Below are 23,352 nucleotides of genomic sequence, written 5' to 3'. Positions count from 1 at the left end.
GCAGGACAAGACAAGGCAAGGTACCTAAGCTTTGGGAAACACCCTCATGACATTTGATTCTTGACCTGCGCTTGCTCAAAAGAGGATCATTCAGTGCTATTGGGATCCATCCTCCATCCAGAAAAATAAACAGTAGCTTTATTCATTCATAGTATCATCGGTATTGGACAAAAATAACACCAGGACGAAACTAGGTCTCAAACAAGTCTAAATCAGGACTAAACTTAGACTGTTGAAAATCTAAGAAAACCCCAAATCACATGAAAACCTAGAGTTGTACCTTTAATAAAGGCATAGTTGCCAAAACATGTACTTAAAGATTAATCAGATTCAGAATCATAAAGGTTTATTGACATTGTCTATGAACAAAATTCAAAAAATAGGAACTTTTGCATTAAGGTGCAACATACAACAATTAATAAACAAGTTACAAGTCACATCTGTGGAGTGGCGACTCTGCTCACAGTAAGAATGCATGCTTTTCAAGAGATTTTATTGAGCAATGAAAACACATGTAACTGAATAAATGTAAGATAAATGTAATGCCATTTTGCAGAACATTACATGCAAAACAATAACATCTCCATGGAGACAAAAAGATGATGAATAAACTCTCCACCAAAAAACTTACACAGTACACCTTTAAGATAACAACTTGTCAACGCCGGATCTCGTCAGATTGCAAAAGCTATTGGGACGGAAGTCACTGAATCCAACATGGCGGCTCAGGAAGTCACTGAATCCAACATGGCGGCTCAGGAAGTTACTGAATCCAACATGGCGGCTCAGGAAGTCACTGAATCCAACATGGCGGCTCAGGAAGTTACTGAATCCAACATGGCGGCTCAGGAAGTCACTGAATCCAACATGGCGGCTCAGGAAGTTACTGAATCCAACATGGCGGCTCAGGAAGTTACTGAATCCAACATGGCGGCTCAGGAAGTTACTGAATCCAACATGACGCCGTCCGAAACCGGTCCCGCTGATACACAGCCAGCTCAGGCAATAATGGAATAATTTTCTCTCTTGGGTCAAAATCCGAAATGTACGAGGCATTTGATGTTTACCACCCTAACCCTAAATAATACAATCTGAAGAGTATTGAGGGCCGCCATATTGGATTCAGTAACTTCCCCGTCCCAATTCCGTATATGAACTAGTGCCGACCGGGATGGTTGGGCCTGGTTGGTCCATGGATGGGAGACCACCCGGTGCTACAGGGGAGCGGTAGTGCAAGGCAAGGCAAGTTTATTTGTAGAGCACATTTCATACACAAGGCAATTCAAAGTGCTTCACACAACAGGACAAAATCATTAAAATTACAAACAAATTACAGACCACATACATAGCATTCCAGACACTCTTTCCCATATTTATTTTGACATTGCCAGCATGGCAGGTGTCTCAGGGATGGACACATGACTTCTAGATTGATTCTTTCCCATATCAACGCGCTATCTGCAAACTGCATACTGTGCTGAGCGTATGTATCTTTTACGACGACTCTCTCGTGGACGCCTCCACCTTATGTGTGGTGCTTTGTATCTTTAACGACGGACCCATTCTCGTCTGCCCCGCCCTAGATTTAGCTTTCACTAAACTAATTGTCCCAGACAAAACTCGACCAAAGCTTTTAGTATTAAAACTGGCTATTGGTCAGTGTGTAGGTGCGCCAGGCTCTTCCTGGTCTTTACAATAGGCTTAGTGCCGACCGACCTAACCAGCGAGTATTCTAACCCACTCCCCAGGCACCTGCTCTGCTGCTGCGCTTGGACACCGGCACAATGTGCTATTGTGTCCAGCAGAAGTATTCACATGTTCAATTTTAATTGTGTTTAAATAGTAATATATTTAAAAGGTGTTATTTTTAGGATAAAGTTTAAAGGTGCAGGGTACTACCTCAAAATAGTCCCAGACTCGTATTTTAGTGTTTAAAATGTCAAAAATAGGTCACAGAATAGTCTGTCTGCCAGTTAACAATTAAATCACAAAACAGATTAAGAAAAAAAAAGAAAGAAAGAATCATTTCAGTCATATGCAAAGCCAAACAAAACTGTTTTTAGCTTAGATTTGAACATTGTCAGAGTGGAAGCCTGTCTCACATCTTCAGGAAGGCCGTTCCAGATTTTAGCTGCATAAAACTGAAATGCAGATTCCCCATGTTTAGTCTTGACTCTGGCACCAGCAGGAGGCCGGTCCCTGAGGTCCTCAGAGTCTGAGATGGTTCATATGGCACTAACATGCCCAAGATGTACTTTGGTGCTAGGCCATGGAGAGACTTGTACAAAAGCAGAGCTGCTTTAAAGTCTATTCTCTGAGCCACAGGGAGCCAGTGCAGAGACCTGAGAACAGGACTAATGTGATGGTACTTCCTGGTTCTAGTCAGGACCCGAGCAGCAGCGTTCTGGATGTACTGCAGCTGTTTTACAGCTGGTTTGGAGAGGCCAGTGAGCAGCCGTTACAGTCTAATCTACTGGAGACAAACGCATGGATAAGTCTCCTCAAATATGGTTGAAACACTATATTTTTGATTTTGGCAGTATGCTGGTGAAAGGTGTTTGTGAGAGTGAATGCAGGCTAACGGATGAAAGTTATCCCATTGCTACGATCCAGCATGTTCATAAACATGCACTGTCCAGACCTCATAAAATTATTATTAATAAAAGTGAGCGTACTGTTGATGTGCAGTTTTTACTAAACAAGAACTAAAACCAGGACTTAACCTAGGACTAAAACACCTGGTTAACACTTTTTCAATTGACAAATAAAAGTTAAATAAATATAGTAAAACGGACTATTGTATGTGCTGGATCTACACTGGTCTTCACTTCTCAGTCTGGACTCTCTGAAGCCTGATCTCCAGCTTTTGAAGTCTGGCTTTGGGTTCACATGATCCAGCCGCAGCAACTCTGTCTCCTTTAGTTTGTTCAGGACAATAGGCCTTAAGATGAGCAAGTTTTCTGAAAGCTCTCTCACACTGGTCAGAACTGCAGCTTTGGCTCGTTAGAGTGGCAGATCTGAATGTCTACAATTATTCGACCCAGATCTAAAAGTCTTCTCAGTGTGGACTCTCATGTGTGATACTAAGTGACTTGTGCATGAAAATGCCTTCTCACAAACATCACAGCTATAAGGTTTCTCTCCAGTGTGGATTCTCATGTGTGATGTTAAGCTGCTTGAGCATGAAAACCCCTTCTCACAAAAATCACAGCTGTAAGGTTTCTCTCCAGTGTGGACTCTCATGTGTAATACTAAGCTGCTTGAGCATGAAAATGCCTTCTCACAAACATCACAGCTGTAAGGTTTCTCTCCAGTGTGAATTCTCATGTGTGACACCAAGTTGCTTGTGCATGAAAATTCCCTCTTACAAACATCACAGCTGTAAGGTTTTTCTCCAGTGTGGACTCTCATGTGTGATATTAAGTGGCTTAACTGGGAAAATGTCTTCTCACAAACATCACAGCTGTAAGGTTTCTTTCCAGTGTGAACTCTCATGTGTGATACTAAGTGGCTTGTGCGTGAAAATGCCTTCTCACAAACATCACAGCTGTAAGGTTTCTCTCCATTGTGGACTCTCATGTGTGATACTAAGCTGCTTGAGCATGAAAATGCCTTTTGACAAACATCACAGCTGTAAGGTTTCTCTCCAGTGTGGACTCTCATGTGTGATGTTAAGCTGCTTGAGCAGGAAAATGCCTTCTCACAAACATCACAGCTGAATGGCCTTTCACCAGAGTGGATTCTGGTGTGTATTTTGAGACTACCTGCAGTAGTAAAACTACTTCTACAAAGGTCACACTCATATGGTCTTTCTCCTGTGTGAGTTCTGTAGTGTCGTTTGAGTGCAGAAGGGCGGAGCCATGTCTTTCCACAATGGTCACAGGTGAAACCCATTCTTCTGAAGGACGTTGTAGATCTGCCATGAACGCAGGAAAAGGAGAGGTTAAGTAATAATAATATAAATAAAAAACTTTAATACAGTTTGAAGTGGCCGTTTTAAACTGTGAATTCCTTATCACTGTTGAGAGTGGTGTTGTTATGGAAAGAAGAAGTAATTTTTACAAGCTTCAGTGAGTTATGAAATGGACATGAAGTGAAACAATTAAATAAAAAGGTACTTTCAAGTCAGCGCCTCAGATACATTCAAGAAAAAGCATAAAAATACTAAAACATATACACACAGTGCTCATCTCATTATACATTGGTCAATATTGCATTCATCCCTTATTGCACTATTTAGCAGCATTACATAGTATATAGTATAAATCAATAGGTCATGGGTTTTGAATAGAAGAAGTTTTTTTTAAAAAGCCACTTTCACCTTCGGGACCCTCAATGGTCCCCATTTAGAAATGACTATAAAATCCACATATATTCATATTTTTTCAGCTTTTAAAACTCATATATAATTTACTCAGAAAATATGCAAACTTAATTAATCTGATGCCTATGTTTTACTATATTAAAAGTACCCCGATTAAACAATACATATTTCCGGTTGAAATTAAAAAGTGAACTTGAAAAAACTTGAGCTAAATGTAATAAAGCCTATGATAATCATTCATAGTGAAAAAAGATTTGGTTGGTTGGTTTTAAATGGGAGAGGTACAAAACACTGCAAATCTCCATTGACTTCCATACAAACAAATGTTTTGATTAAAACATTGTAATAAGATGGATTCCAAAGAAATAAGACCAAACCTCAAAGGTCAACATTTATCTTCCTATTGGCCGTCACAAAGGTGGCTGATATTTTTAGATGTATCAAAGTGTAAATAAAGACAAGGAACTGTTTTGGTCATTTTCATAGCTGCCATGTAGCTGATCAAAGAAGAGCATTTCAACAGCCAAGATGAAGAGGAGCATTATGACCCAAAACAAGGGAAGCATATAAAGGGCACAGAGGACCAACTGTAAGAGTTCAAAGATTTTATTTAACTTTTGGTTTCTTCTTTTATTGAATCAGGAGATAAACAGGAAGAAGAAACTCGGTGAAAAATTAGACGCACAAGATGGGCGCAACAAGAGAGCGAGCGCACAGCCAAGCGCTCTATTTAAAGGCTCCAGGGCATGAAAGAAATGTAAGAAACAGAAGGGGAAATTTTAATACAAAAATATATAATATAAAATCCTCAAAGAGCACATATCTACCCTGTTGCTGCAGGTGGGACAGTGCAGTGTGGAGAGCTACTGTTACGGAATATTCTGTAGTTTGATGGATTAAAATTACATTCTGATTGTTTCAACCTCCACAATAGTTTAATTGTTTGGTTTATTGTTGGATTGAAGAGTGTCATACTTACAGATAATGCAGCAGGAGCAGGTTAAATGCAGAAGTCTTTGAAAAGCTTTGACCAAAGAACAGTCTGAAGGTTCACTCCCTCTAACGTTTTGGCTCGTTCCTGTCCCAAAAGAGGATAAAAGTTCAGTTAATTTTGTGATTTGATTTGACTAACATCATGTATTATTTTCCGACCATGATTTGCATTTTACAGTACTTAATTAGCATTTTTGTCAAAAGGCAGTTATGTTATGTTTATGATCATAGACATTCATATCCATGTGTTTCAGTCATGTCATCAGAGTCCTCAGACTCATTTCTTGTCACGTGTTGAAGACGTCACATGCTGTTGCCTCTCCGCCGTTACAGAGTCGTGAAAAACAGATCATAAAACTGAAAAAGGAAAAGGTTGATACCTAAAGACAGATGTTTTGGACTTTGATCCTTATCTACAGCGGCGAGTCACTGACAACACTTAAAGTCTTTATGAAGGTTCTCCTGTTCCTCTAATTATGACTTGGTTTGGTGGATAGCACCTGTGGTAAATATTTATAATATTATTTACTTCTGTTAAGACTTTGGAAAATAAAAAGGAATCTAAAAGTATAGGACGTAGTGCTGAGTTCTAAAATGGAATTACTGGGTTTTAGACGACATCACAACATTCTACAGGCCAATGATATTTAATACAGATGGGGGCAGCTAAAATTAATACTGTTAAAATGCAGATTTTTATCATATACAAGAGGTTAATAAATCTAATCCCGAATAGAAATGGTCAGATTAAACATTTTTTAATTTACCTATTAGATATTTCACAGCAAATACAATGTGATCATTGTTACATTGTATTATTGTTTGTCAAATCAGAAATATTGTGTCATGCACATGTATTTTGGCTCTTGTTTTCAGTATGGTTGCTGGGTAACAGTTGTCTGCAAGTAGGCTAACGTTTATTAGCATAGCCACACAGTAATTTGTAAAGTAGCATTAGCCAGCGGCTAACTTCCTGAAACAAACAGCTCACCGCTCAGTCTGGAGTGATGTCTGTAAGTCCACTGGTCCCTCCTGACCACAGTGATCAATGTCTGGACAAACGGGGTCTTTGAGGATGTCACAGAAGAGGAATCATCAGTTTTGAGACTTTTTGCTCGTGATGGCCGTATTGAAACGAGCGTGTTGGCAGTTTCAAAGTCCCGAAACGGATGCAGTTCGAAACACTTCTTCTTCTTCATGCACAGACTAGGCACGGTTATTTTAATAGATCCATGCGGTTAGTGCGTTATTGCCTAATATAAAACATCCATGGTTATTGCCGAAATTATATTAGCTCCATGGTTGTTGCTTCCGTGGTTGTTTCATCTTCTTCTAGTTATTTTCGGCAGGCTGTGCGCTACAAGGCGCAATGCTGCCCTCTACCGTCCACAGTCAGTAATCGATGCCGTCAGATTCTTAAATGTCAGAACGGCAAAGAAAAGAGAGCGCGGCTTTTTCAACTTGCTTTGCTTACGAGAAAAACATGGATTTATGTGAATAAAAATGATCCAAAGTCCGATGGCTCCTTAAAGCTCTGCCTTCTCCCTCTGTATTTGTGGCATGACAACATAACATGATTCACAGTTGAATTATTCCCACACTCACAAAGCTCATTAGGAGGTTTTTCTACTCTAAACCGACAAGCTGCATCACAGCAGTGCCTGAGTCTCTATGGTATTCTTGAAAGTGATATTTTTTATATTTGACCCAGCTACACTACTATAAAAAATTGAATATCATCTCATATTTAAGTCAAAGTCAAAGGATTGAAACTATAAAAATAAATGTTTTGCCCAGATTTGTCCATCTATTCCAGATTTTCCCCATTTCCATCCCCAACTGGCTGTTTGATGAGAGGAATGAAACAATCTCAAGATTTGCATGACATGGAAAAAAACATTATCTGGTTCAAAACTTTAAAATTATCAAAAGAAAAAGGAGGCTGGGACTTACTATGTCTGAAAAATTACTTTATTTAAGCTCAGATCAGACCTTTGCTGTACTGGTGTGATCCAGATATGAAGCTCAATACTAAAATATTGAGATGAATGTTGTGCCGGGGGTTCCTGTGCAGGCCTTACTGCAGATGACCGGCGGTTGAGTCTTTTGGAAGAAGTGAAGAACCCGTGAAATCTGCTGACAACATGAAAGGAGCAAACTAAACAAATATGATAAAATATTAAACTGGTTGGCTTATGATCCACATTTCACATCTAACAGCACAGACTCAAGATTTAGAGTCTGGACAACAAAAGTTATAAAGGTTCTGTTCTGCTGCTCGGACAGTGAGAGACCTGTCCCCAACACAGAAGGTGTCGGGACGCGACCCTCTCATTCACTGGGGTGAACAAAAACACGTGGCGGCTGAGCTGTGGAGCTATAAACAAGCCCACACCAGCCACCTCACCCCAATAACACAAGTGTTTATAACCAAGTTAAAACGACTTGGTTATACACTTTATAATAAACTACAACTTACTTACCGTTCATAAAAACTAAGACTTAATAGTTGGGCTGGTGTGGGCTGGGCTGGGCTGGTGCGGGCTGGTGTGGGCTTGCTCATAGCCACACAGCTTAGCCGCTGCTCATGTTCAGCTGACAGGGCCCCTACAGCTTTCAAATAATATGTTAAGAAATAGCTGCAATTTTTACCTTTTTCAGGTCATTATCTTTTTATCAGGTAAAAACTCCTCAGTTGGCTTCGGCTTCGCGCTAGTGCACTGCTCTAGCCCAGCTCTTGCACTGATTGGTCAGAATGGTAACCGTCCAGACCAATCAGAGCGTGCAGGTGATGTAAACAAGCCGAAGTGCAATGAACGAGCAACAGGCTTAAAACTATGGATCCATGGTTTTAATAACAGAACAAATCATGGAACTAATGGTCACAAACAGCAATGTTGTCTGTGATGATTAAATATAAAAAAGTAAAATGTTATCCACATGTAGATCAGGTTAAATAATGCCACTTAGAAGCTGATCTTTTTGTTTTGAATTCTGAACCTTTTATGAAACAGGCAGGTTTTTATTTTCTCTTTATGTAATAATTGCTATTATGCACTATAAAGTGCAGTATAATCGAGATTTTTGTTCTGATATTTTATTAAGTGAAAAATGTCATTTTATGTCAAATGTATTTTCCCACAAATGGTATCTGCCTCTAAGTCATAGTATTACCCAGTGGCGGCTGGTCCATTAAGGGCAATGAGGTGACGCCCCTCCTCCTGTCAATCAGCCAATTATGTCAGAATTATGTTATATCATTATTAGTTTAAGTATTTAAAAGAATAAAAAACATATATATAGGATACTTTCGGATTTACTTTGAAAATCTCCCCCGAGCTTGGTAGAAAAGCAATGGAAAAATGACTGCGTCACTATGGGAAAAGCTTCTTCTTCTTTGGTGTTGGCGGTTGGTATCCATAGTGTGTCACATTACCACCACCTACTGTAGATGTAAGTCTTTAAAGTATGTGTTTTACGCTATACCGTTGTGAGCGAGAGCGAGAGAGCAAGAGAGCAAGAGAGAGAGTAATGCACCTTTTCAGTTGGCTGCCAACCGCCAAAGACACTGGCTTTTAATAAAAACTATATTCGTGGTGAAGTGAAAACAGCTGATTTCTTATCAGTCCAAGTCGATCAGCATCTGATGTGTCGAACCAGTGTAGCACTTATGCAGCGTTATCTTGACCGCAAACACACAGGGGCAGTCTTTAAGAACAACATTTTACATTGACTGTAGAAATACATATTCTAAAACTTTAAACCTGAATTAATGAAGTAAACAAACTTTATTTTCAATTCTGGTGGATTTTTAATTGACAAATAAAAATCTACAATAGTAAAACAGACTATTGTATGTGCTGGATCTACACTGGTCTTCACTTCTCAGTCTGGACTCTCTGAAGCCTGATCTCCAGCTTTCTGACTCTGACTTTGGGTTCACATGATCCAGCCTCAGCAACTCTGTCTCCTTTAGTTTGTTCAGGACGATGGGCCTTATGATGAGCAGGTTTTCTGAGAGCTCTCTCACACTGGTCAGCACTGCAGCTTTGCTCCTTAGCGTGGCAGATTTTAATATGGCTACAATTATTCGACCCAAATCTAAAAGCCTACTTAGTGTGGACTCTCATGTGCCTAACTAAGTGGTGTGACTGTGAAAATGCCTTCTCACAAACATCACAGCTGTAAAGTTTCTCTCCAGTGTGGACTCTCATGTGTGTTACTAAGCTGCTTAAGTGTGAAAATGCCTTCTCACAAACATCACAGCTGTAAGATTTCTCCCCAGTGTGGACCCTCATGTGTATTGTTAAGCTGCTTGAGCATGAAAACCCCTTCTCACAAACATCACAGCTGTAAGGTTTCTCTCCAGTGTGGACTCTCATGTGTAATACTAAGTGGCTTGAGCGTGAAAATGCCTTCTCACAAACATCACACCTGTAAGGTTTCTCTCCAGTGTGAACTCTCATGTGTGACACCAAGTTGCTTGTGAATGAAAATTCTTTCTTACAAACATCACAGCTGTAAGGTTTTTCTCCAGTATGGACTCTCATGTGTAATACTAAGTGGCTTAACTGGGAAAATGTCTTCTCACAAACATCACAGCTGTTAGGTTTCTCTCCAGTGTGAACTCTCATGTGTGATGTTAAGCTGCTTGAGTGTGAAAATGCCTTCTCACAAAAATCACAACTGTAAGGTTTCTCTCCATTGTGGACTCTCATGTGTGATACTAAGCTGCTTGAGCATGAAAATGCCTTTTGACAAACATCACAGCTGTAAGGTTTCTCTCCAGTGTGGACTCTCATGTGTGATGTTAAGCTGCTTGAGCAGGAAAATGCCTTCTCACAAACATCACAGCTGAATGGCCTTTCACCAGAGTGGATTCTGGTGTGTATTTTGAGACTACCTGCAGTAGTAAAACTACTTCTACAAAGGTCACACTCATATGGTCTTTCTCCTGTGTGAGTTCTGTAGTGTCGTTTGAGTGCAGAAGGGCGGAGCCATGTCTTTCCACAATGGTCACAGGTGAAACCCATTCTTCTGAAGGACGTGGTAGATCTGCCATGAACGCAGGAAAAGGAGAGGTTAAGTAATAATAATATAAATAAAAAACTTTAATACAGTTTGAAGTGGCCGTTTTAAACTGTGAATTCCTTATCACTGTTGAGAGTGGTGTTGTTATGGAAAGAAGAAGTAATTTTTACAAGCTTCAGTGAGTTATGAAATGGACATGAAGTGAAACAATTAAATAAAAAGGTACTTTCAAGTCAGCGCCTCAGATACATTCAAGAAAAAGCATAAAAATACTAAAACATATACACACAGTACTCATCTCATTATACATTGGTCAATATTGCATTCATCCCTTATTGCACTATTTAGCAGCATTACATAGTATATAGTATAAGTCAATAGGTCATGGGTTTTGAATAGAAGAAGTTTTTTTTAAAAAGCCACTTTCACCTTCGGGACCCTCAATTGTCCCCATTTAGAAATGACTATAAAATCCACATTTTCTTTTTTTTACCTGATCTATCGTCCCCCAAAGCCCCACCCCTCTTTCCTCACTGAATTGTCCGAACTCCTCACCATCGCATCCTCTCTCTCTGCCCGCCTCCTACTCACTGGTGACTTCAACATCCACGTTGACTGCCCCAACGGCCCACTGACATCCGACTTCCTCTCTCTCCTGGACTGCTTCCATCTCACCCAACATATTGACTTCCCCACCCATACCAAAGGCCACACTCTGGACCTAGTCCTGCTTCCGAAGAGTGCACACGCTTTTTTGCTCGCTCCGCTTGCTATCGCTGCTTTCCTTATTTATTTTGCTTTTTAATCAGTTTTTGTCTTCCAAACATTTTTGCTTTAGACATTTTCAAGTAAACCAAGGATTTTAAGAACATTTTTCCAGTTTTAACGACATATCTGACGCCAGCGACATGTCCGGGAGAAGAAGGGAGAAAGACTGTGAACGCTGTCGGAAATATCAACAAGAAATTAATGAGCTGAAAACACGGATATTTGTTTTGGAATCTGAAAAAGTTCTTCACGATACCATTCCTGTGTCAACCGACGGTAAGAAGAGCACACTTTTTACAAGAAAAACTGCTACTTTCAACCTAAACCGCAGTGACTCTGTGTCGTTTCCAAAACTGTCTAAAAACCAGAAAGACCAGGCTGTTTCTTGGAACAAACTTGGAGCAAAGCCTAAACGATACAAAGATAACGCGAAGTCACCTAAAATACAGCTCACCAACAGATTTTTACCACTTTCAGAGATGGAATTAAATGAAAAAAGGAAAGATGACGTGGCCAAAATACAGCGAGGAGGATCTGTGCCAGGAGCCAAGGTCACGTTAGTAGGGGACGGCGCGATAAGTCACGTGACGCATGAAAAGATAAACACACATTCTTTTCCAAGCGCCACTGTTTCTGAGATAACGTCACTCCTTCCAAATATTATGGCTAAGCATGGAGGAGCTAAACAGCTGATTGTGCACGTGGGTGCAGTGGACATGCGGCGGGAACAGACTGAAGTTTTGAAAAAAGACTTCTTGAAGTTATTCCACGTGCTTGATAAAATGGAAATCAAAACATTCATAAGTGGACCTCTTCCAAACATCGACAGGAGGATAAACAAGTTTAGCCGGCTTCTTCAGCTGAACACATGGCTGTCCAAAGAGTGTTCCCCGAGAGGACTACACTATATTGAGAACTTCTATCTATTCTGGAAACGAGAGGACCTGTTTAAGAGAAATGGCCCCCACCTATGCAGAGGTGGAGTGAGGGTGCTGACAGAGAACCTGCTCCACGCTCTGAGGCATTGGACTGGGCCTGGACAGGGTCCTGAGCAGATAGTTAGAGAAGAGAGGAATGAGAGAAGAATTCCTGCTCCATCAGCCAGAGACCGAGCCAATGTTTCAACATCAAAAGCACCACAACCTCAGCCTCCACCAAAGGATTCATCAGCAGCTGCTCCACCACCACCAGCAAAGGATTCAGCTCCAGCTGCTCCACATTCACCTCCACCGCCTCCAGCAAAGGAACAATCTTCAAAGGCCTTGGACCCATCTGTGACAAGCCCAACAACATCCCTGTCATCGCCCCTGCCTTCACACCAGCCCTGGGTTCCCCCTGCAACATCTACTCCCACTAAAGATTCATCATTCTCCTTCTCATCTCCACTCTCACCCATGGGCCTTCCCAGCCATTTTGAAAGTCTGATCAAATCAGGCATTAAGATGGCTCCACTCACGCCCAATATAGCAAGGGCTATGTCAGTACCGACTACACCAACAAAAGCCCCACCACCCATCCCCCCTCGCCTCTCACCTGGTCCCAAACTCTCCTTGGCTACAAAAGCCCCACCACCCATCCAACCTCGCCTTTCACCTGGTATCTCCATAGCTAGGATGCACTGGGTCTCAGCGTTGCCGGGACTTATTGTCACATTAAAAATCAAACAAACCCGGGGCCCTCAGCGTTGCCAGGACTTATTGTCACATTAAAAATCAAACCAACCCGGGGCCCTATGTAAAAAGAGCCCCCCCTAGTGCTATTTCTGTAGTCACATCATCACAGAGATGGAAAAACAAAATGCGAGTCAGGCCCAATCTGAGAAATGTGATTCATATTCCCTGTGAAAAGATAAAGCCCAGTCCCACTGAAACTAGTCTGAAACTTGCTGTGCTAAATGTCAGATCCTTATGTAACAAATCTCTCTTAATTAATAATTTTATTTCTTCTTATAATCTTGATTTTATGTTTTTAACTGAAACATGGCTTGACAAAAACACAGGAAATGTAGTTCTGATAGAATCTGCTCCACCCAACTTTAAGTTTGAATCTCAAACACGAGAAAACAAAAAAGGGGGTGGAGTCTGTGCTGTCTTTAGAGATGAAATAATTACCCGCAGGTTGTCTTTTGGGGTGTTTTCATCATTTGAGTATGTATCCTTTAAAATTGAGCTAAAACGGTCTCTATCCATTCTCTTCATTGTTTTATACAAGCCTCCCCAGCACTGCCAAAGTTTTATTGATTATTTTACTGAGATGCTTTCAGTCATATGCACAGACTTTGATGGTTTGGTCATTACAGGTGATTTCAATGTGCATGTTGATAATATTTGTGACAGAAACGCTAAAGAGCTTGATGCTGTCCTTGAAACCTTCAGTCTTACTCAGCATGTGAGAGGCCCCACCCACAGCAAAGGACACACTCTAGATCTCATAATTACAAAGGGGGTAAATATTTCAAATGTTAATGTGATCGATGTTGCTCTGTCTGATCATTTCTGTGTCTTCTTTGACCTGTCTGTTTCTCCCAAACCTCCGGTTGGTCCTGCAGTTGTTCAGAGGAGACACATAAGTGATGGCACAGGTGCACTGTTTATGGAAATGATAAACTTTGAAAATGTCTCATGTTCTAATGTAAATGATTTGTTGAACTCTGTTACATCTAGTGTTTTGAATGTTCTGGACACCATTGCCCCTATAAAGGCTAAAATGGTTAAAAATAAGCAGAAGGCGCCGTGGAGAAATGATGATTCGGTCAGGGCACAGAAAAGGGAGTGCCGCAGGGCCGAACGGAAATGGCGCAAGTCAAAGCTCCAGGTTCAAAAAGAGATTTACAAAGAAAAGCTGAACATGTACAACCTAATCTTATGTAGAACTAGGGAAAGATATTTTTCTGAAATAATTGGAAGCTGCAGTAACAACTCGCGTGTCCTGTTTGCCACAGTAAACAGATTAACAAACCCTCCAGCTCAGCTGCCGTTAGAACTCATTTCCACATCCAAGTGTAATGAGTTTGCATTATTCTTTAATGACAAAGTTCAGGGCATTAAAAATGCTATAAATCCCACAATGCAAAAAATTACCCTAAAACCACCAAGACACTTAGAGCTAACTCACTTTGCACCAGTAACTGACAAAACTGTCCATGAGATCATCACCAGTCTGAGTTCATCTACATGCTGCCTTGATGTGTTACCCACCAAATTTCTAAAGTCTGTGCTGAACAGTTTGTTAGCACCATTCACTCACATAGTTAACATGTCGCTTCAATCTGGAACATTCCCAATGTCTTTGAAAACTGCGGTCATAAAGCCTCTCCTAAAGAAGAGCAGTCTTGATACCGGCCCATCTCTAATCTGCCATTTTGGGGCAAAGTCCTTGAAAAGGTTGTTTACCAACAGCTCACAGATTTCCTCTTAATAAACAACTCATTTGATGTTTTTCAGTCAGGTTTTAGACCTCATCACAGCACTGAGACTGCTCTTGTCAAGGTGACAAATGACATCCGCCTGAACACTGACACGGGCAAAGCCTCAGTCTTAATTCTGTTAGATCTGAGTGCTGCTTTTGACACTGTCGATCATGGGATCCTCTTACAGAGACTAGAGGACTGGGTAGGCATCACTGGCACTGCCCTAAACTGGTTAAGGTCCTATCTGGAAGACAGGAAGTACTTTGTTGAAATTGGTAGCTGTGTCTCAGACCACATGACCCTGACCTGTGGAGTGCCCCAAGGGTCAGTCCTGGGTCCCCTTCTGTTCAACCTCTACATGCTGCCGTTGGGTCAGTTGATACGCAGTGAAAATGTGTCCTATCACAATTATGCAGACGACACTCAGATCTATGTTTCACTATCGGCAGGTGACTATGGACCAGTAGATTCACTCTGTCACTGCATCCAACAGATCAGTGTGTGGATGCAAAACAACTTTCTCCAGCTGAACTCAGACAAGACTGAAATAATCGTTTTTGGCCCACAGAAACAAAGAGAAAGTGTTAGCGGTCACCTCCAGAGTCTCGCTCTAAAACCTACAAACCAAATTAGAAATCTGGGGGTAATAATGGACTCAGACTTGAACTTTAATTGCCACGTCAAATCAATAACATCAGCAGCTTTTTACCATCTAAAAAACATTGCCAAAATCAAAAATATAGTATCAAAACCAGATTTAGAGAGACTTATCCACGCGTTTGTCTCCAGTAGATTAGACTACTGTAACGGCCTGCTCACTGGTCTCTCCAAACGAGCTGTAAAACAGCTGCAGTACATCCAGAACGCTGCTGCTCGGGTCCTGACCAGAACCAGGAAGCATGATCACATTAGTCCTGTTCTCAGGTCTCTGCACTGGCTCCCTGTGGCTCAGAGAATAGACTTTAAAGCAGCTCTGCTTGTGTACAAGTCTCTCCATGGCCTAGCACCAAAGTACATCTTGGATATGTTAGTGCCATATGAACCATCTCGGACTCTGAGGACCTCAGGGACCGGCCTCCTGCTGGTGCCCAGAGTCAGGACAAAACATGGGGAATCTGCGTTTCAGTTTTATGCAGCTAAAATCTGGAACAGTCTTCCTGAAGATGTGAGACAGGCTTCTACTCTGACAATGTTCAAATCTAAGCTAAAAACAGTTTTGTTTAGCTGCGCATATGACTGAAAGGATTTTTTCTTTGCACTCTTCTCTTTTGTTTGTGATTTTATTAGTTTAGAAAATCAGTTGGATTGATAATTTTTAATTTAGTTAATTTTATTGTATTTCTGTTTCTGTAATTTCTTTGTGATTTGAATGCATTTTTCCTGCTGTGTGAAGCACTTTGAATTGCCTTGTGTATGAAATGTGCTCTACAAATAAACTTGCCTTGCCTTGCCTTCCTCTCTCCTACCCATATCTAAGCCCCACCCCCTCCCCTTCCCACTCTCTGATCATCTCTGCATCCTTTTCTCCGCCCCCCTACCCTCGCCCCACAACCCCAAAAAACGCACCATCACCTACCGCAATATCAAGTCAGTCAACCCCCTCACGCTCTCCCAGCTCATATCCTCTGCTTTCCCCCCTGACTCCCCCCCCTCTTCCCCCGACGACTATGCTGTCATGCTCAACACCACCCTCTCCGACTCCCTTGACTCCCTAGCCCCCTGGAAAACCTCCTCCGTCTCATACATCAACCCCGCCCCCTGGTACACCCCTGAACTCCGCACCATGAAGCAGACTGGCCGCCAACTTGGACTCCTCAAAAGAACCCGCCTCACCGTCCACGCCGAAGCTTTCAAATTACACATCTCCTCCTACCGTGACGCTCTCCAAGCCGCCAAATCTGCCCACCTCTCCACCCTCATCAACAGCTCCCACCGGAGCCCTCGCACCCTGTTCTCCACCGTCAACAAGCTGCTCCAGCCACCGGACACCACTCCATCCTCCTCCCCTGACCTCTGCAACTCTTTCCTCCTTGCCTTCAATGACAAAATTTCCAAAATCAACAGCTCCATGACTGCCGTCTCCATTAACTCCATCACCCCCCCCCCCCTGCCCCCCCTCTCCCTGACCACCCACCCTTCCCTCCCCTCACCACCTTCTCCTCTTTTAACTCCTCTCATATCATAGACCTCATCACCGCTTCCAAAACCACCACCTGCTCTCTCGACCCCCTCCCAACGACTCTAACCAAGGCCTGCCTCCCTGCTCTCATCCCCCATCTCACCACCCTCTTCAACCAGTCTTTATCCCTCGGCCATGTTCCTTCCATCTACAAACTGGCCTCCATCACCCCCATCCTCAAAAAACCCACCCTAGACTCCGCCAACCTCTCCAACTACCGCCCCATCTCCAACCTGCCGTTCCTCTCAAAAACGCTGGAACGCATCGTCGCCGCCCAACTTCACACCCACCTCCAGTCAAACAACCTCTATGAACCCCTCCAATCTGGCTTCCGCCCACTTCACAGCACTGAAACAGCCCTGGTCAAAGTACTCAACGATCTCCTCACCTCTGCAGACTCCGGGGCCCTCAACATCCTGTTACTACTAGACCTCAGCGCAGCCTTTGACACTATAAACCATTCCATCCTCCTACAAAGGCTGCGCCAACTGGGTGTTGAGGGCTCTGCACTTGACTGGCTCACATCCTACCTCACCAACAGGCAAGAGTTCATTTCCCTCTCCGGTCACTCATCCACCCTCTCCCCAGTAACGCAGGGGTCCCCCAGGGCTCAGTCCTCGGCCCCCTCCTCTTCATCTGCTACATCTTCCCCCTTGGTCACATCCTCCGCCAACTCAACCTGGACTTTCACTGCTACGCTGATGACACCCAGATATACCTCACCACCAAATCCACCCAAAACCCTCTCCTCAACCTGCATCTCTACAATAAAATCATGGCTCACTCTCAACTTCCTCAAACTGAACAGTGACAAAACAGAGCTCCTCCTCATTGGCACCAAATCCACTCTCAATAAAACTGGTCCCTTTTCACTCAGCATCGACACCTCGACCATCACCCCCTCTACCCTGGTACGCAATCTTGGTGTCATCATGGACCCCACCCTCTCCTTCACTCCCCATGTCAGCCACATCGTCAAGACCTCATACTTCCACCTCCGCCGCATCGCCAAAATCCGACACTGCCTCACCCTCCCCGCTGCTGAATCCCTCATCCATGCCTTCATCTCCTCCCGCCTCGACTACTGCAACTCCCTCCTCACTGGCATCTCCTCCCATTCCCTCCACAGACTCCAAATGGTCCAAAACTCCGCTGCCCGCCTCCTCACCCACACCCGGTCCCGTGATCACATCACTCCCGTTCTCCGCTCTCTCCACTGGCTCCCCATCAAGCAGCGCATAAACTTTAAAATACTCCTCCTCACCTTCAAAGCTCTTCACCACCTTGCCCCCCCCTACCTGTCTGACCTCCTCATCCCCCACCGCCCCACCCGAGCTCTCCGATCCTCCTCCTCTCTCACCCTGACTGCACCAACATCCCGACTCAAAACTTTTGGCGACAGAGCATTCTCCCGAACAGCACCCCGACTCTGGAACTCCCTCCCCCAACCTGTCCGCCACTTTCCCTCACTCACAACATTCAAATCCCGCCTAAAAACATACCTCTTCACCCAAGCCTATGACCTCCCCTACCCCTAGCCTCCTCTACCCCATTGCCTACTCTTCTACCCCCTGTTACATCCCCATCTTTTTCTCTCTACTTCGTCTGTCTTCATTTTATCTGTATATTAGTGTATTGTACGTGTTGTCCCCCCCTGTCTGTATATACCCTCCCCTTTTTTATTATGTTCAGCGTCTTTGGGTCACTGAAAAGCGCTATATAAATAAAAGTTATTATTATTATTATTATTATCACATATTCATATTTTTTCAGCTTTTAAAACTCATATATAATTTACTCAGAAAATATGCAAACTTAATTAATCTGATGCCTATGTTTTACTATATTAAAAGTACCCCGATTAAACAATACATATTTCCGGTTGAAATTAAAAAGTGAACTTGGAAAAAACTTGAGCTAAATGTAATAAAGCCTATGATAATCATTCATAGTGAAAAAAGATTTGGTTGGTTGGTTTTAAATGGGAGAGGTACAAAACACTGCAAATCTCCATTGACTTCCATACAAACAAATGTTTTGATTAAAACATTGTAATAAGATGGAAGAAATAAGACCAAACCTCAAAGATCAACATTTATCTTCCTATTGGCCGTCACAAAGGTGGCTGATATTTTTAGATGTATCAAAGTGTAAATAAAGACAAGGAATTGTTTTGGTCATTTTCATAGCTGCCATGTAGCTGATCAAAGAAGAGCATTTAAACAGCCAAGATGAAGAGGAGCATTATGACCCAAAACAAGGGAAGCATATAAAGGGCACAGAGGACCAACTGTAAGAGTTCAAAGATTTTATTTAACTTTTGGTTTCTTCTTTTATTGAATCAGGAGATAAACAGGAAGAAGAAACTCGGTGAAAAATTAGACGCACAAGATGGGAGCAACGAGAGAACGAGAGAGCGCACAGCCAAGCGCTCTATTTAAAGGCTCCAGGGCATGAAAGAAATGTAAGAAACAGAAGGGGAAATTTTAATACAAAAATATATAATATAAAATCCTCAAAGAGCACATATCTACCCTGTTGCCGCAGGTGGGACAGTGCAGTGTGGAGAGCTACTGTTACGGAATCTTCTGTAGTTTGATGGATTAAAATTACATTCTGATTGTTTCAACCTCCACAATAGTTTAATTGTTTGGTTTATTGTTGGATTGAAGAGTGTCATACTTACAGATAATGCAGCAGGAGCAGGTTAAATGCAGAAGTCTTTGAAAAGCTTTGACCAAAGAACAGAGTCTGAAGGTTCACTCCCTCTAACGTTTTGGCTCGTTCCTGTCCCAAAAGAGGATAAAAGTTAATCAAATGAGTTAAGTTAATTTTGTGATTTGACTCACATCATGTATTATTTTCCGACCATGATTTGCATTTTATAGTACTTAATTAGCATTTTTGTCAAAAGGCAGTTATGTTATGTTTATGATCATAGACATTCATATCCATGTGTTTCAGTCATGTCATCAGAGTCATCAGACTCATTTCTTGTCACGTGTTGAAGACGTCACATGCTGTTGCTTCTCCGCCGTTACAGAGTCGTGAAAAACAGATCATAAAACTGAAAAAGGAAAAGGTTGATACCTAAAGACAGATGTTTTGGACTTTGATCCTTATCTACAGCGGCGAGTCACTGACAAAACTTAAAGTCTTTATGAAGGTTCTCCTGTTCCTCTAGTTATGACTTGATTTGGTGGATATTTATATTATTTACTTCTGTTAAGACTTTGGAAAATAAAAAGGAATCTAAAAGTACAGGACATCACAACATTCTACAGTGATATTTAATACAGATGGGGGCAGCTGAAATTAATACTGTTAAAATGCAGATTTTTATCATATACAAGAGGTTAATAAATCTAATCCCGAATAGAAATGGTCAGATTAAACATTTTTGATATTTCACAGCAAATACAATGTGATCATTGTTACATTGTATTATTGTTTGTCAAATCAGAAATATTGTGTCATGCACATGTATTTTGGCTCTTGTTTTCAGTATGGTTGCTGGGTAACAGTTGTCTGCAAGTAGGCTAACGTTTATTAGCATAGCCACACAGTAATTTGTAAAGTAGCATTAGCCAGCGGCTAACTTCCTGAAACAAACAGCTCACCGCTCAGTCTGGAGTGATGTCTGTAAGTCCACTGGTCCCTCCTGACCACAGTGATCAATGTCTGGACAAACGGGGTCTTTGAGGATGTCACAGAAGAGGAATCATCAGTTTTGAGACTTTTTGCTCGTGATGGCCGTATTGAAACGAGCGTGTTGGCAGTTTCAAAGTCCCGAAACGGATGCAGTTTGAAACACTTCTTCTTCTTCTTCATGCACAGACTAGGCACGGTTATTTTAATAGATCCATGCGGTTAGTGCATTATTGCCTAATATAAAACAGCCATGGTTATTGCCGATATTATTAACTCCATGGTTGTTGCTTCCGTGGTTGTTTCTTCTTCTTCTAGTTATTTCCGGCAGGCTGTGCGCTACAAGGCGCAATGCTGCCCTCTACCGTCCACAGTCAGTAATCGATGCCGTCAGATTCTTAAATGTCAGAACGGCAAAGAAAAGAGAGCGCGGCTTTTTCAACTTGCTTTGCTTACGAGAAAAACATGGATTTATGTGAATAAAAATGATCCAGAGTCCGATGGCTCCTTAAAGCTCTGCCTTCTCACTCTGTATTTGTGGCATGACAACATAACATGATTCACAGTTGAATTATTCCCACACTCACAAAGCTCATTAGGAGGTTTTTCTACTCTAAACCGACAAGCTGCATCACAGCAGTGCCAGTGGTATTCTTGAAAGTGATATTTTTTATATTTGACCCAGCTACACTACTATAAAAAAATTGAATATCATCTCATATTTAAGTCAAAGTCAAAGGATTGAAACTATAAAAATAAATGTTTTGCCCAGATTTGTCCATCTATTCCAGATTTCCCCCATTTCCATCCCCAACTGGCTGTTTGATGAGAGGAATGAAACAATCTCAAGATTTGCATGACATGGAAAAAAACATTATCTGGTTCAAAACTTTAAAATTATCAAAAGAAAAAGGAGGCTGGGACTTACCATGTCTGAAAAAATACTTTATTTAAGCTCAGATCAGACCTTTGCTGTACTGGTGTGATCCAGATATGAAGCTCAATACTAAAATATTGAGATGAATGTTGTGCCGGGGGTTCCTGTGCAGGCCTTACTGCAGATGACCGGCGGTTGAGTCTTTTGGAAGAAGTGAAGAACCCGTGAAATCTGCTGACAACATGAAAGGAGCAAACTAAACAAATATGATAAAATAATAAACTGGTTGGCTTATGATCCACATTTCACATCTAACAGCACAGACTCAAGATTTAGAGTCTGGACAACAAAAGTTATAAAGTTTCTGTTCTGCTGCTCGGACAGTGAGAGACCTGTCCCCAACACAGAAGGTGTCGGGACGCGACCCTCTCATTCACTGGGGTGAACACCAACACGTGGCGGCTGAGCTGTGGAGCTATAAACAAGCCCACACCAGCCACCTCACCCCAATAACCAAGTGTTTATAACCAAGTTAAAACGACTTGGTTATAGACTTTATAATAAACTACAACTTAATTACCGTTCATAAAAACTAAGACTTAATAGTACATTTTTTTAAGACTGATTCAGTCTTAGTAACTACTTAATTAAATGGTTAGGTTTAAAAATGTGAGTATTAAAAGAAGTTAGTAAGCCTGAATCATACTTAATAAAAAGTATTTGTTAATTATACTTTATTAAAGCTAAGTGTACAATTATTATAAAGTGGTACTACAGACTTTATTTAATTACTTATTTGACATGTTTAAAGTTATTTCTGCTTCTTAAATCTATATTAACTAACATCACGGTGAAAAAAACCTTAAATCACTTTTTAAAGTAGATTTTTAACTGATTTTTTTTAATTGTTTCTAAACTTCCAGATAAAAAAGCCAAACTAAACTTGTTAGGTTGATAATACTTATTCCAGTCAATATGTAAAGTCAAGATAAATACACTTTTTTAAACCTAGATTGTGGCTTTTGTAATGAATGGGGTGACAAAACTGTACGTGAAATAAAATACAATCATTTTCTCGTTTTAAGCTAAACTGTTTTTAAACCAGTGTGAAATACCAGAGTTATAGTGTTCTGTGTTCTGTGTTGTTCTGAGACATTGAGGCTTAAGTCTCTGACCTCTCATAGAGCACAATGAAACACAGAAATGGGTTTTTGCAAAAATCACCTAAATCATTTTTTTAAATCATCAAACCTTACAGGTAGTCAGGAACAAGAATAACTCAATTTCGACCAAAACTTCAGATGGTAGTGAATAAATACAAGTACATTTTACTTGTAGATATTCATTTTTGGCAGCGTAAGCAAGTAGCATTTCCTGTATATATCAAACTGCAAATTCACCCTGGAGAGACTCAGACACAGAACACGGGAAAGATTGTTTAGCAAGCTTTATTACGAAGGTTATTTGGCGCTCAGACCCCGGCGGAAGACATAGCGATTATGGGCACTCCATAATCTAATTGAATTAGATGCCTTCCCCCCGGAGCCTGGAGACTGGTGGTGGTAGATGTGGAGAGAAGGTAGAGAGGATGATTAGGATGAGAGGGATGCAGAGGAGGAGGAGGGGAGGTGGTGGGTCGCAGTACGGTTTGAAGCAGCCGAGCCATCTGCCTGAGGGCTTAAATGCGACCGCCTGAGCGCTGATTGGGAGCAGAGGAGGTGCGACTAGAGTGCGTTGATTGAGGATGGGGAGCACGTGCGAGGGGCGATGTCCCGGGAGTCCTCTGTCCTTAGACCCTCCTTCTCGGCCAGGAAAAACTACAAAAAACCTCCTTGGGAAAAATAGAAACCTGGAGGAGTTCCGTGTGAAGGAGGGACCCGACTCTCACAGACGGACAGGCGGCCGCCCAGCTTGGGTGCGATGATGGAGCTGGGGAGAGGTGCCCTGGCATGGTGGTCGACACAGATGGAGTTAGGTCTTCCAGGTGAACTTACGCAGGCTTCATTACTTCACTCTCGTAGCAGCACCGAAAAAAACCCCTGTGTATTATTCAACCGCAGCTTTGACTGGTCTACGACAAGTAGCTCTTGTTTTGAGATTGTAAATTTATTCTTTTTTTTATT

At 41.8% G+C, this 23,352-nt stretch overlaps 1 protein-coding gene and 1 pseudogene across 1 annotated transcript; both read right to left on the bottom strand.

The window, feature by feature from the left end:
- LOC140346856 (uncharacterized) overlaps positions 1–6,411 on the bottom strand; it is a 31,908-nt pseudogene extending 25,497 nt beyond the window's left edge.
- LOC140347581 (uncharacterized) lies at positions 442–20,655 on the bottom strand. The gene is made up of 4 exons (XM_072434095.1): positions 20,325–20,655; positions 19,391–19,491; positions 9,431–10,372; positions 442–3,826 (listed from the first exon to the last, which is right to left on the bottom strand). The coding sequence occupies exons 3-4, from the start codon at positions 10,348–10,350 to the stop codon at positions 3,004–3,006; spliced, it is 1,743 nt and encodes a 580-aa protein (XP_072290196.1). The 5' UTR covers positions 10,351–10,372; positions 19,391–19,491; positions 20,325–20,655; the 3' UTR covers positions 442–3,003.
- Positions 20,656–23,352: the final 2,697 nt, after the last annotated feature.

The sequence above is a fragment of the Eucyclogobius newberryi genome, unplaced genomic scaffold, assembly GCF_026437365.1.
Source record: "Eucyclogobius newberryi isolate DKJ021-1_F unplaced genomic scaffold, fEucNew1.0.hap1 SCAF_6, whole genome shotgun sequence".
Classification (NCBI taxonomy): Eukaryota; Metazoa; Chordata; class Actinopteri; order Gobiiformes; family Gobiidae; genus Eucyclogobius; species Eucyclogobius newberryi.
This window is presented reverse-complemented; position numbering and strand designations above follow the sequence as displayed.

What these genes read in the sequence shown, in the direction of transcription:
- LOC140347581 (XM_072434095.1), bottom strand. Translation starts at nt 10,350, where the DNA reads ATGGGTTTCACCTGTGACCATTGTGGAAAGACATGGCTCCGCCCTTCT. An exon ending in CACATGAGAGTCCACACTAA is followed by an intron (nt 3,827 to 9,430) that starts GTAGGCTTTTAG and finishes ACGACACTACAG; the next exon opens with AACTCACACAGGAGAAAGAC.